Raw genomic sequence first — 13,287 nt, forward strand, 5'->3', positions numbered from 1 at the left:
GAGCGTAGGTTAGTCGATGCCTACTTGATGACATCGACCTTGGGGTGTTTATTTTTTTTTTCACTTATAAAAATTGAATCTCTTGTAATTTATTGTTGGTATTTAGTAATTTAAAAAATTAATGCCTTACCCAAACAAAATTTCAATCATGCTAATCAAGCTAATTATGTCAGATTCTTTTAGTAAGTTAATTTTTTTTCTCTTAAAATGAGTCCACTGTACCTCGTTTGTACAATCATTATTGCGTTCTATCCCACTTTTAGTCCAACTTTGTCTTTAAAATGGATTTAGAAGAATTAATGTGTTTCACAGATCTCAAACACCCCATATACAATGAGAGGAGCTTTGAATTTTTTGATAAACTCCTACAAGACAGAAGGAGTGCTGAGTTTGTGGAGAGGAAACAGTGCAACAATGGCCAGAATCATTCCGTATGCTGCAATACAGTTTACTGCTCATGAACAATGGAAGCGCTTTCTTGGAGTAGATCACAATCATCAGCAGTATGTTTTTTGTAGATATAATTTTATGTAGCATTTTTAGCAACTTTTATAAATAATTATACACTTTTGATGTCTAGAATAGCTTTCTCGTTTTTATCTGATCTATTTGTTTTATGTATTATGATTAACAAATTCCTTTAATCTTAGATATTTTACTGTTATTTGCTTACAGCTGCTGCATTATTCAGACACATCATTTCAGCCAAAAATACTTTATTTAACTAAAATATTGTTTGTGCAAAGATCCAAAGTGCAATTACCAACTTAATAGTAGAACTATTAAGTTGGTAATTGTACTTTCTCAGTATATTGCTTTTATCACTAGTTCTAGTTTTGTGTATATACGGTATCAAAAGCTAGAAAAGCCTTGATCACTTCAAAAAGCTCATCTTACCGTTCATTTACTTTAGCTACCGTTAATTTACTTTCAGTTACTTAAAACTTAAGATTTATTGGTCATTGAAATGTTGATGGAATTACATTCAGTATTAACTTATCATTTATGTTACTATCACTGCAGAGATGACCCCAAGAAAAGGTATCTGGCAGGCTCACTGGCTGGAGTCACTTCTCAATCCCTCACCTACCCTCTGGACCTGGCCAGAGCTAGAATGGCTATCACTCAAAAACATCAGTACTCTTCACTCAAACAGGTAAACACAACCCCTGAATAGCAAATGCCACAATGAAAATTCTGTTCAACATTAGTAACTAATGATTTAGTGTGGTCTAAATGGGAAACAACAACCTCCCCCAAGCTAAACTTATTGTTTCTCATTTGAAAAACCTGAGATTCACATCAAACTGGAAATTACATTATTTTTGTTTAGTGTTATGTAGATTGAAGTGATTGTGTGCAAATTTAGAATGGCCCCATGATGACAGTGAAAACCCTTTTAACAAGAATCAATAAAACAAGTATGTTGGACATTTTCCGTTTTGAAAAAATAAGAAATTCAAGGGTCGTCCAGAAAGTAAAAGAACGTTTTAGCATGGTGTAAAGAAAAAATAAAAAGAATATTTCCTATATTCTTTTTGTAAAGAAAAATAAAACTCTTTACTTAATTGATCATTCCATCAAGCAAAATCACCTCTCACCTATATGTAATACAATTTAGGTATTTCATACAGGTGTGAGTATAACAAAAAGTTGCCCCCTGGTGGGGTTTTAATGAATTTAATTTAATTTTAATTGAACTACTGAGGACATTACAATCACAGAGCTGCGCAGTGGAAATAAAGATGTTAAGTGTGGGCCCTGTAATTAAATATCCCAGAAGTCCGATTTATGGACCGTGAGAGGTCTGATATGTTGTCCTCCTTCACACCTTCTTCAGCTTAATTCTAACACTTCTTAAAACTAATAGATGTGTCTATTTGAACACTCCATGAATTTAAATGTGCTGTTCTGATGAAAGATTGTGATATGAATTGATACTCTGTAAAACTGTAAAATTGCAAATAATAATATTGAAATATTGATTGAAAATATTTGTGAAACTGTTTGTTCAGGAAATATATATCAAAGTATGGCTTCAAGATATTTATATATACTGGATTCGGTTAAGCCGATTGCTCATGAATTCACCAATTTAACATTAAACATTATGAACTGAGCTTATAAAAATTGCACTGTCAAAATATATTTACAAAATGTGATCATCAACACTCATTGTGAATACTTTGTATACCTCTTCCAGTTAAGCCATTTACCTTTTTACTTTACCAGTTTTATACTAATGATACTAACAGCTGAAACACAGGATAATGATAAGATGGATTTTTGTAAAAACACTGTATAATGAATCAGAATTGAGCTGTGATACAAATTAAACATAAATAATGCAGTTACATTTTGTGCACAATAATTAACGGTTTGAGAGAGAGTGAGAGAGTTGATTGTAAGCTTTGGTGGTTTGCCACATTTTGAAACTACAAAGTCTCGGGATGACCTAGCCTTGATAATTTTATTTATTTGTTTTGGATCACCAGACTCCCCAAAGATGTTCGTAATTATCAAACTGGCCAGTTTACAATTTAATCAAACAGGGACTATTATGTAGGTTTGTGATCTACATCACTCCTTGCTGATCAGTGCAACGGGGCCAATCGACTGCTGAGTCGATTATTTGATAATTTTTATTTAGTATTTAATATTTATGAATTTAATGGGAGTCTATCCTCATGACCCTTTATCAACCCTAGCCTTCGACCGAGCACTCTGTTACCCCCATTTACGTTACACAATCAAACTCTCACTATTAAAAAATGTAATACTGTTCAAAAATTATTCTACACATGAAATTCAAACGTTTTAAATAATAATACTGATGATGATAGAATCTGACTTTACATAGAATACAAAAATAATAATATCACAGATAAACATTGCTCTTTAAATTAATATACCATTTCAATTCAATTTAATAAATAATTTTCATTTGACTAGGTTCACTATTATAACTTAAATTCTTTGTATGACATGACCAAATTTAATAAAACATTTTATCCTGAATCGTGACCATGTGCTCTAAGTAGACCAAATGAAACATGAAAATCTCAGACCAAACAAAACATGATTCATAACTTGTAAAACGAGTGGTACATGTGAAAAAATGTGGCAGATTGGCAAGACTATTTTAATACTAAAACACAAATAACACAAACATTTACTTACGTACACATGTCGACACATTAACATTCATTCCGACGAAGATTCACGCGTACCGAACATTTAAAAACTGACTCGTGGTAATTTTGACTTTTGTCTGACCGAGCGGAATATCACGACACGGTTTTTTCTGGTGTAGGACTTATTAATTCTTGTTTTTTCGAGCTGGCGTTAAATGATTCAATTGAAAATACCTTCACGACGACCCGCTATTCGCTAGAAACTGACATTTGCTATCGATATGATGCATGTACGAATTTTCATCACGAACGCGAACAATCAATCCGGCATCTCAACTTTCTCGACTTAATACTAATAAAACACACCCCCAAATGCAATTCGGCGAAATTTTGACAATTGCGATCGTTTGATGCACGTACAATTTCCGCCCGAACGCTAATTTCCGAGCTACGAGTTAAGATATTAATAAATTCGTCCTACACCAGCGACATAACGCGACTTCACATGTTGACTACGCGAGTACTGAGCCACGAGTGACGAGGACGACGAGACGCTTTGCAGACGACGCGGTTCCCCGGTCTTCGTTCGTATCCTTCCGCGTTACGTCATGTTGGACTGACTTGTCCATTGCCTGTCGCGGATTTTAAATCTTTTGATTTAAAAATCGGCACAGAAATCTCCCCTGCCAAAAAAATTGGCCCGAGCGACCTTCAGGTCCGCACGAAGGCCTTTTCCATCCCGGGACAATTTCGACCCGGCGCGACGACGCTTGACGTGGCAACAGACGCTTCATTCATACGACACATTTTTTTGTTCATTTTCCCATTGATTTACATTTAATACATTTAACACGAAACAATTTTACACATAAACATTTGAAATTTGAATAACAAAAATATAAACTCTGAAACTTTAACAATAATAAAAATTTGCTTTGAGGTCGGTATTTGAGAAATAAAAATTTGTTGTCAACTGACACATTGTGTCATAAACCAAAACTGCATCAATCCATCAACAATTTGAATGGTGTAAACGCGCACGCTTAACACACTGTAGAATTATCTAGCATTCAGCGTTGAGTAGATGTCAACAATCAGTTCATTGACCCGTAGCGCAGTCGACAGTCAGCTGTTGCCGATGGAGTGGGCGGGGGCGGGGGACATTGTTGTAGTGAACGGCCCGATGTCTGCCTGTCTGTGCGGGTAGGTTCTACTCTCGCCCCACCACAGCTGGAACGTGACCTCTGTTGGCCAGCCTTCATGTCGCTCACAGTGGTTACATAACATGACTCAGATGATTCATTGTTTCTCAAAATATGTGATTATGAAAATGTTTAAAACAATTGACCTCAGTTTGACTCTATTTACTCAAAATTGAAAACTATTGCACATGTAAATATAAATGTAAATATAAATATAAATAATCTCTGTACGAATATGACACAAATAAATAAACAAGTAAACAAACACAGAAATATCAATGTGGATAATTGCCTTAGAGATAACAACTGATACCCTTATCAATGCCAACCTGCCTTGGTAGTAATGCCAATCTGCTTCCTTGTTACCAGACCTCTCAAATTAGTGCTATCGCTTTTTGTAAAGAAAAAAAGAAATTCTTCACTTATATTCAAAATATACTCTATACTTAATTGATCATTCCATCAAGCAAAATCACCTCTCACCTATATGTAATACAATTTAGGTATTTCATACAGGTGTGAGTATAACAAAAAGTTGCCCCCTGGTGGGGTTTTAATGAATTTAATTTAATTTTAATTGAACTACTGAGGACATTACAATCACAGAGCTGCGCAGTGGAAATAAAGATGTTAAGTGTGGGCCCTGTAATTAAATATCCCAGAAGTCCGATTTATGGACCGTGAGAGGTCTGATATGTTGTCCTCCTTCACACCTTCTTCAGCTTAATTCTAACACTTCTTAAAACTAATAGATGTGTCTATTTGAACACTCCATGAATTTAAATGTGCTGTTCTGATGAAAGATTGTGATATGAATTGATACTCTGTAAAACTGTAAAATTGCAAATAATAATATTGAAATATTGATTGAAAATATTTGTGAAACTGTTTGTTCAGGAAATATATATCAAAGTATGGCTTCAAGATATTTATATATACTGGATTCGGTTAAGCCGATTGCTCATGAATTCACCAATTTAACATTAAACATTATGAACTGAGCTTATAAAAATTGCACTGTCAAAATATATTTACAAAATGTGATCATCAACACTCATTGTGAATACTTTGTATACCTCTTCCAGTTAAGCCATTTACCTTTTTACTTTACCAGTTTTATACTAATGATACTAACAGCTGAAACACAGGATAATGATAAGATGGATTTTTGTAAAAACACTGTATAATGAATCAGAATTGAGCTGTGATACAAATTAAACATAAATAATGCAGTTACATTTTGTGCACAATAATTAACGGTTTGAGAGAGAGTGAGAGAGTGAGAGAGTTGATTGTAAGCTTTGGTGGTTTGCCACATTTTGAAACTACAAAGTCTCGGGATGACCTAGCCTTGATAATTTTATTTATTTGTTTTGGATCACCAGACTCCCCAAAGATGTTCGTAATTATCAAACTGGCCAGTTTACAATTTAATCAAACAGGGACTATTATGTAGGTTTGTGATCTACATCACTCCTTGCTGATCAGTGCAACGGGGCCAATCGACTGCTGAGTCGATTATTTGATAATTTTTATTTAGTATTTAATATTTATGAATTTAATGGGAGTCTATCCTCATGACCCTTTATCAACCCTAGCCTTCGACCGAGCACTCTGTTACCCCCATTTACGTTACACAATCAAACTCTCACTATTAAAAAATGTAATACTGTTCAAAAATTATTCTACACATGAAATTCAAACGTTTTAAATAATAATACTGATGATGATAGAATCTGACTTTACATAGAATACAAAAATAATAATATCACAGATAAACATTGCTCTTTAAATTAATATACCATTTCAATTCAATTTAATAAATAATTTTCATTTGACTAGGTTCACTATTATAACTTAAATTCTTTGTATGACATGACCAAATTTAATAAAACATTTTATCCTGAATCGTGACCATGTGCTCTAAGTAGACCAAATGAAACATGAAAATCTCAGACCAAACAAAACATGATTCATAACTTGTAAAACGAGTGGTACATGTGAAAAAATGTGGCAGATTGGCAAGACTATTTTAATACTAAAACACAAATAACACAAACATTTACTTACGTACACATGTCGACACATTAACATTCATTCCGACGAAGATTCACGCGTACCGAACATTTAAAAACTGACTCGTGGTAATTTTGACTTTTGTCTGACCGAGCGGAATATCACGACACGGTTTTTTCTGGTGTAGGACTTATTAATTCTTGTTTTTTCGAGCTGGCGTTAAATGATTCAATTGAAAATACCTTCACGACGACCCGCTATTCGCTAGAAACTGACATTTGCTATCGATATGATGCATGTACGAATTTTCATCACGAACGCGAACAATCAATCCGGCATCTCAACTTTCTCGACTTAATACTAATAAAACACACCCCCAAATGCAATTCGGCGAAATTTTGACAATTGCGATCGTTTGATGCACGTACAATTTCCGCCCGAACGCTAATTTCCGAGCTACGAGTTAAGATATTAATAAATTCGTCCTACACCAGCGACATAACGCGACTTCACATGTTGACTACGCGAGTACTGAGCCACGAGTGACGAGGACGACGAGACGCTTTGCAGACGACGCGGTTCCCCGGTCTTCGTTCGTATCCTTCCGCGTTACGTCATGTTGGACTGACTTGTCCATTGCCTGTCGCGGATTTTAAATCTTTTGATTTAAAAATCGGCACAATGGTTAAATAAAAACAAAAGATATCAACACCAAACTTTATCTACACAGCCACAGTACATTATTCTACTTTTCTACGTAATCCCCATTGTTGTCTAGACACTTGTTGTAATGTGGAACCGGTGAAATCGGTTTCTCTATTCCTCCAAAGTACTCATCAGCCGTGAAAGATTTGAGCCATATTATCACTGCTTCTTTAAAATTATTCTCATTTCCATACTGGTTTCCACTCAAAAATTCCTTCAATTTTGGAAACGGGTGCTAGGTCAGGGCTGTATGGAGGATGACTAAAGATTTCCCACTCCAGTCTTTGGAATTCTTGCCATGTTAAAAGCTAAGACATGATGCTGGGAATGGTAATGAATAAAAAAAAAATTAGCTGCCAGCATTCCACAACTCTTGATTTGGATGGCGTGACAAAGTCGTTGAAGGATTTTGACTTTATTGTTGCACCTCGTGGTATAAGTCCACATGGATTAATCCCTTTTGCTCCCAAAAAATTGTTGCCATGACTTTGCAAGTCTGCAAAAATGGTTTTTCTTTTTGGGTTTGAGAACGAATTTGTGTAATGCCATTTCATTAACTGACGCTTGTTTTCTGGAGTCTTATACAAAACCCATGTTTCATCTCCCATAACAATACGATCAAGAAATTGGTCTCCATCTTTGTCATATTGTGTCAAAAATTCAAGGGCTGCCACTATGCGTTTCGCCATATGGTCGTCCGTCAAAATGTAAGCCACCCACCGAGCACACACTTTCTTGTAACCATGATGATCCGTCACTATAGAAGTAATCGTGAAATTTGTGGAAAGTCATCAAAGTGAAACGTAAATTTTACTGAATTGTTTCTTCAACTTTTGCTTTAGTTTATCTGTGACTATTGATGGCTCCCGCCCCGACCTTCATTATGCACACTAGTCCTTCCTTGGTTAAACATGATACAGTAGAACCTCGATAACAAGACTCTCAAGGGGATTGTAAAACAAGACTTGTTATCAAGGTTGACTTCTTATCAAGGTGTATAATTACATATGTAATTAGGGGTCAAATTAATTCAAGGGGATAAGAAAATGACACTTGTTATTAAGGTTCCACTGTACCATCACTTTCTAAATGATGATCAATCGTTGCATCTTCACCATAAACAGCTTTAATTTGCCTATAAATTTCAATGGGCATTCATTAAAAAAGGGGGCCTTCTTGAACATTCAAAAAGCGGATTACACTCCACATTTGGTGTTCATTCATTTCATTCGTTTCATTCTTTTCATTCATTTCATTCATTTCATTCATTTCATTCATTTCATTCATTTCATTCATTTCATTCATTTCATTCATTTCATTCATTTCATTCATTTCATTCATTTCATTCATTTCATTCATTTCATTCCATTACTTTAATTTCATTTAGGCCTACAACTATGATGTTAATGTCATCCAATATAAAACTAGTAATGCTAAGTTAAAAAAATCCTAATTGTGTTCTATTTTGCTATTGTATTTTCAATATTGTGTTGACAACAATGTAAGGGGTGCGTTTTCTGGCAAAGCAAAGATACTCTCTATAAAACTTTACTTTCTATACCTTAAGGTTTTTTTTTTAGTTAACATGAACAATTTAGCTAGTTAAGATGAGAAAATGTAAGTTAAGTGGCTCACAGATGTAGTAAAAAGTCTCAGAGATAGGACTGACATTTTGTCCTTGTGTAGGACTAAATCATAGTGTGGTTTTTTTTTTTTTATAAGCTAGTCGAGCCCCTTAAAATAACTCCTTTTTAGCCTTTTGGTTTTCCCTTAACATACAACCTAATATATTCAATGACAACAAAACTTTTGCATCATTCTAGAAGAACATCGCTCGACGAAAATAGCAATAAATTGTGTTGCCAACCTGGCCAACGGCTCTTCCGGCCAATGCCTAAAGTGTTTAGTTAGGCTGATACCCTGCATGGTATCTGTGAATGTAAAAACAAAAGCAACAGTAAAGCACTTTTTTATTCTTTTATTCAACATTTTCAATAATGGTTGTTATTATTTCATTACAGGTTTTTGTAAGGATTCACCGAGATGAAGGGCTGAAAGCAATGTTTAGGGGCTATGTTCCAACCATTCTTGGAGTTATACCTTATGCAGGAACAAGCTTTTTTACCTATGGAACTTTAAAACGATGGTACAGAGGTTTGTTTTTTTCCTTTGGATGATATGGCTTATTTATGTATGTAAAACACATTTGAGTGGTAGTGAGATTTTTAAACATTAGTATGAACATAATTAAATGGCTTATGTTGCTGAAAGTACCCACTACCTTCCAAAAAGTGGTCTGTTTGTAGGTCGGTTGCTGACACAGTAGTTCATATTAGTCCCGATTCTCAAGTGTTCATGACAATGGAGTTTTTTGCCACACATGGAAAAAACAAGTGTACACAAATAAATTTAAAATTATGTATAAATCCCTAGTAGCTTACAAATTTAAACAGATTAAAATTCAGGGAAAGTCTCTGAATGTACGAAGCAAGTTTTTTAAGTAAGTACCGTTTTTAAATTTCTCCGTTCCAGCACTGTGATTGGCATTTTATTGGCACCAACGTTCATGATGAGCAACACACTGGGCGGTCGCCGTCCATCTGTCATTACTGATGAATTGGTGCGTTGCTCATCATGAACGTTGGTGCGGCCGTCTTTAAATGCCCTTACCCACTTGCGTACCATTCCGTCACTCATAATGTTCTCGCCATACACTTCACTAACCTGTTGATGAATTTCAATGGCTTTCACACCTTTAGCATTTAAAAATCTAATTACAGGGTGCACTTCACAGTCAGCAGCAGTCTCAATTGGCGGCGCCATTCCGAATGCTTGAAACCGGATGTAAACACAGCCGATTGTTGCCGAATTTCCGGCGCAGGCTTGCCAATAGATGCACATACACAGCACAAATGTCAAAAATGCCAATCTCAGCGCTGGAATGGAGAAATTTAAAAGCGGTACTTACTTAAAAACATGCCTCGTATAAACAATAGAAACAATAACAAATGTCAACGTTTTTCTTGATGCTAGGTTCAGTAAATTTTAAATAACCTCAGCAAAATTCTATTTCAAAGTTCATATTGGCAAGAAAATAACATAGAAATGTAATGTATTGAGCTTTCAAAAATAAAAATAAATTTGTTCCAAGGTATTTAATAGAGAAAGTCATGGATGTGATATTATCAGCACAGAAAAGTAATAAGTAATAAATTAATAGTTATTATTAGGCTTATTATAAGTTAGTTATTATTATAAGAATAATAAACATTGTATAAACAATGTTCTTCTAGTATTTAAAATAGTAATAATACATGAAATGAGATTTTTTTTACTTCACACGAAAGTGGTGCAATGTTGATTGTTGCACAAAGCTTGATAGATTAGCGTATTTCAATGTTTAATATATTTTTACTTAAGATGAATAAGCTTAGATTTTGTGCACCTCAGCTTTAATATTTACTAAGTATAAGCATTTATGAAAATTGAGAGAGAGTGAATTTTTGTGCAAGTATCAATGTACAACCTTTCTATAAGAAGCCCCCTTTTAAGGGTGAAAATCAAATTAATTGTGCTGTAAACTCGTGTGCTGGCAACTGCCTGGATCTTTTTTCTTGGGTAAGTTGGCTGGGTATCCAGTATTCCGTAAGTACTTTTTCCTAAAAAAAAAAAAACTGTTCTTATTGTTTTGTAGAGAACAACCACGCTCCAAGTAGTCTGTTCAACCTGTTGGCTGGAGGTGTGTCTGGGATGGTGGCTCAGACCACATCTTATCCTCTGGACATTGTGAGAAGAAGAATGCAGACAGCCGCTGTCGTGGGCACTGAGAAGAAGTATAGAACTATCACCAAAACCTTCCGTCACATATTTAGGTAAACTTCTTCTATTGACATTGGACAATATTTATCAGACCATTAAATATAAAAAAAATACAGAAGATCATGTTAGTAATTTCAAAGATTTGAATATCTCAGCTAATTAACTAAAACTAATAATACTTAGATTACAGTCCAAGACTTCCTGTATACTACAAAAGGTATTGGCTAACAACTGGGCCTTTTTGAATGCCTTTTGAATTTTTTTTATATATCATTAATCAGGTTTGTTATTAGGGAGGAAGGCATCAAGGGAGGATTCTTCAAAGGCCTGAGCATGAACTGGATCAAGGGTCCGATAGCTGTAGGTACCAGCTTTGCGACTTACGACTTTGCCATGGAGACATTTGGTAAACTTTTGTGACATAAGCTAGCTAACTTAGAAATTAGAATCACATAAATGTCATTGCAATTCTTCCATTCAACCAAATTAAGAGGATCAGAAACATTTCTGTTGGAAATTGGAATACTACCGTACTGAATTTTGATTTTGAGGTATTGGCATACATGAAAACGACTCAATCACAGCTCTATTTCATGTAGTCTACTGTATAAAGACAAGTGAGTCAGAAAATGTAATCACTTCAGAGCTAACATAGTCAAAATAGTGTATTAAACCTAAATGTGTAGGCTACGGCTACAAATAAATAACAAATATATTGTAGACTGATGGTCGTGGAAATAATGCAAAGATTGTAAAGGATATAATCTGTGATTAAAAAAGTCTATATACCAAATTTTATAAGTTAAAGTTTTAAGAAAAATTCAGGTATTAGTTTAAATAGTTTTAAATTTTCAGTTAATTATGATGATATAAAAAAATAGGTAAAACTAATTGAGGTCAATGTAAAACATTATGAATAATAAGGGGATTCAAAAACAGCAGCAGCTTGGTCTGCACTAGAATATGTGATAGTGAATCTATTTTGTTTACATAATGTCACACTTAAGCCCCCCATAAACGGGCAAACATGTTCGCGAGCATGTTCGTGACGGTGTTGGCAGCGAACATGCTCGCCAAGGAGGCTCAAAGGGGTCTGCAAGCCTTCGTACCGGCGAGCATGTTGGGATCGGCGCTTGGCTCGTCGGACTGTCAAAGCACCAGAGAGGTGAGTACTTTGCAGTGGCGGCAAGCAAGTTCGTGAGCATGCTTGACCGTCTGTTGGAAACGCCGAGCATTTTCACGAGCGTGTCCACCAATAGGCTCACGAACACGCTCGCCCGTGTATGGGGGCTTAAAAGCCATTCAAGTCTATGGCAGTATTTCGATTATCTAGAGTTGTAGGAGAATTCCCTTGTTTATATAAGTTTTCCTACAGTTACCTAACAATGTACATGTTCTCTCACTGATTTGAGAAAGCAAAGTGGCCAATTCATCAGTGAGACAATGTTAACATTGTCTCAATCTAATTACTTTGTCTCACTCCAGATTTGCAATGTGAAGGCACGAAATAGTGAGCGCGTAACTTGCAGACAAGGTCGTATGTGCGCAAAATGCGTTGGCAGCACTGGCTGTAAATCAGCTGGTCAGCTGTTGTACTGTTGTATTTTTCACAACTCTTCCGGTCACGGCGGAAGCCACCATTTCATTGATTTGCCAGTTTCTTTACAAATTTATTTGTTTTATGGTAACTGTAGGAAAAATATAATGTGCAACTCGAGTGCAAAGTGCAATTGCCTCACTCAAGAAACCATTTCTCACTCGCCTACGGCTCGTGTGTAAGGATTTCTCTCGAGTGAGGCAATTGCTCACTTTGCTCACTAGTTGCACAAATAACAATTTAAAAAGCTACTAAGGTTAAGATAGTTAAAATGCATTACTTAAAACAAAACAAAAAAAACCCTAATAAGCAACCAGTATAGTGTGATTGGTTAAGTTTGTAACAGTTTTACGCTCGAAACAACATTATTGTGAGTTTTTAAATACTTTCTAGATAAATACCATTATAGATAATGGTTAAATAGATCAATAATAACATTATAGTGATGCAAAAGCTGATATGTCCCCTACATTAAATGGACATAAGTTATTGATATGAAGTTGATAATAGATTTATTAAAATATTCCTTGTCAGCTATCCTGTATTGGAGATTTGTTGGAGGTTTTTGTAGAAAAAATATTAGTGCTTAGAAGTTGGTTATTAAGATGTAGTGCAGTGATTGTCAAATTAAATTTCAAATCTTGAATTTTATTTGGAATCTTAAACAATAAACTCTTGTCTCCAATCCAAGTAAAATTGTTGTAATGTACCCTATAACTAAGGAAAAAGTGTGAAAATTAATTCCTATTCCTACTGCTGTTTACTTTTATATGAAATCAATTCTATTACTTAAATCGTTTCACACAACTGAATC

General features: G+C 35.0%; 1 protein-coding gene across 2 annotated transcripts in view; it reads left to right on the plus strand.

Moving 5' to 3' along the window:
* The window catches only part of LOC128986957 (mitochondrial coenzyme A transporter SLC25A42), a 36,504-nt gene that overhangs the window by 7,029 nt on the left and 16,188 nt on the right, over window positions 1-13,287 (plus strand). For both annotated transcript variants that reach the window (XM_054407588.1, XM_054407587.1), the window contains exons 4-8: window positions 313-503; window positions 1,024-1,156; window positions 9,079-9,211; window positions 10,752-10,929; window positions 11,170-11,282. In XM_054407588.1, the coding sequence (XP_054263563.1) occupies window positions 313-503; window positions 1,024-1,156; window positions 9,079-9,211; window positions 10,752-10,929; window positions 11,170-11,282 (748 nt within the window). The remainder of the gene's footprint in view (window positions 1-312; window positions 504-1,023; window positions 1,157-9,078; window positions 9,212-10,751; window positions 10,930-11,169; window positions 11,283-13,287) is intronic.

This window comes from Macrosteles quadrilineatus, unplaced genomic scaffold, assembly GCF_028750875.1.
Source record: "Macrosteles quadrilineatus isolate MER2022 unplaced genomic scaffold, UCM_ALF_1.0 Scaffold_2__2_contigs__length_208266976, whole genome shotgun sequence".
Lineage (NCBI taxonomy): Eukaryota > Metazoa > Arthropoda > Insecta > Hemiptera > Cicadellidae > Macrosteles > Macrosteles quadrilineatus.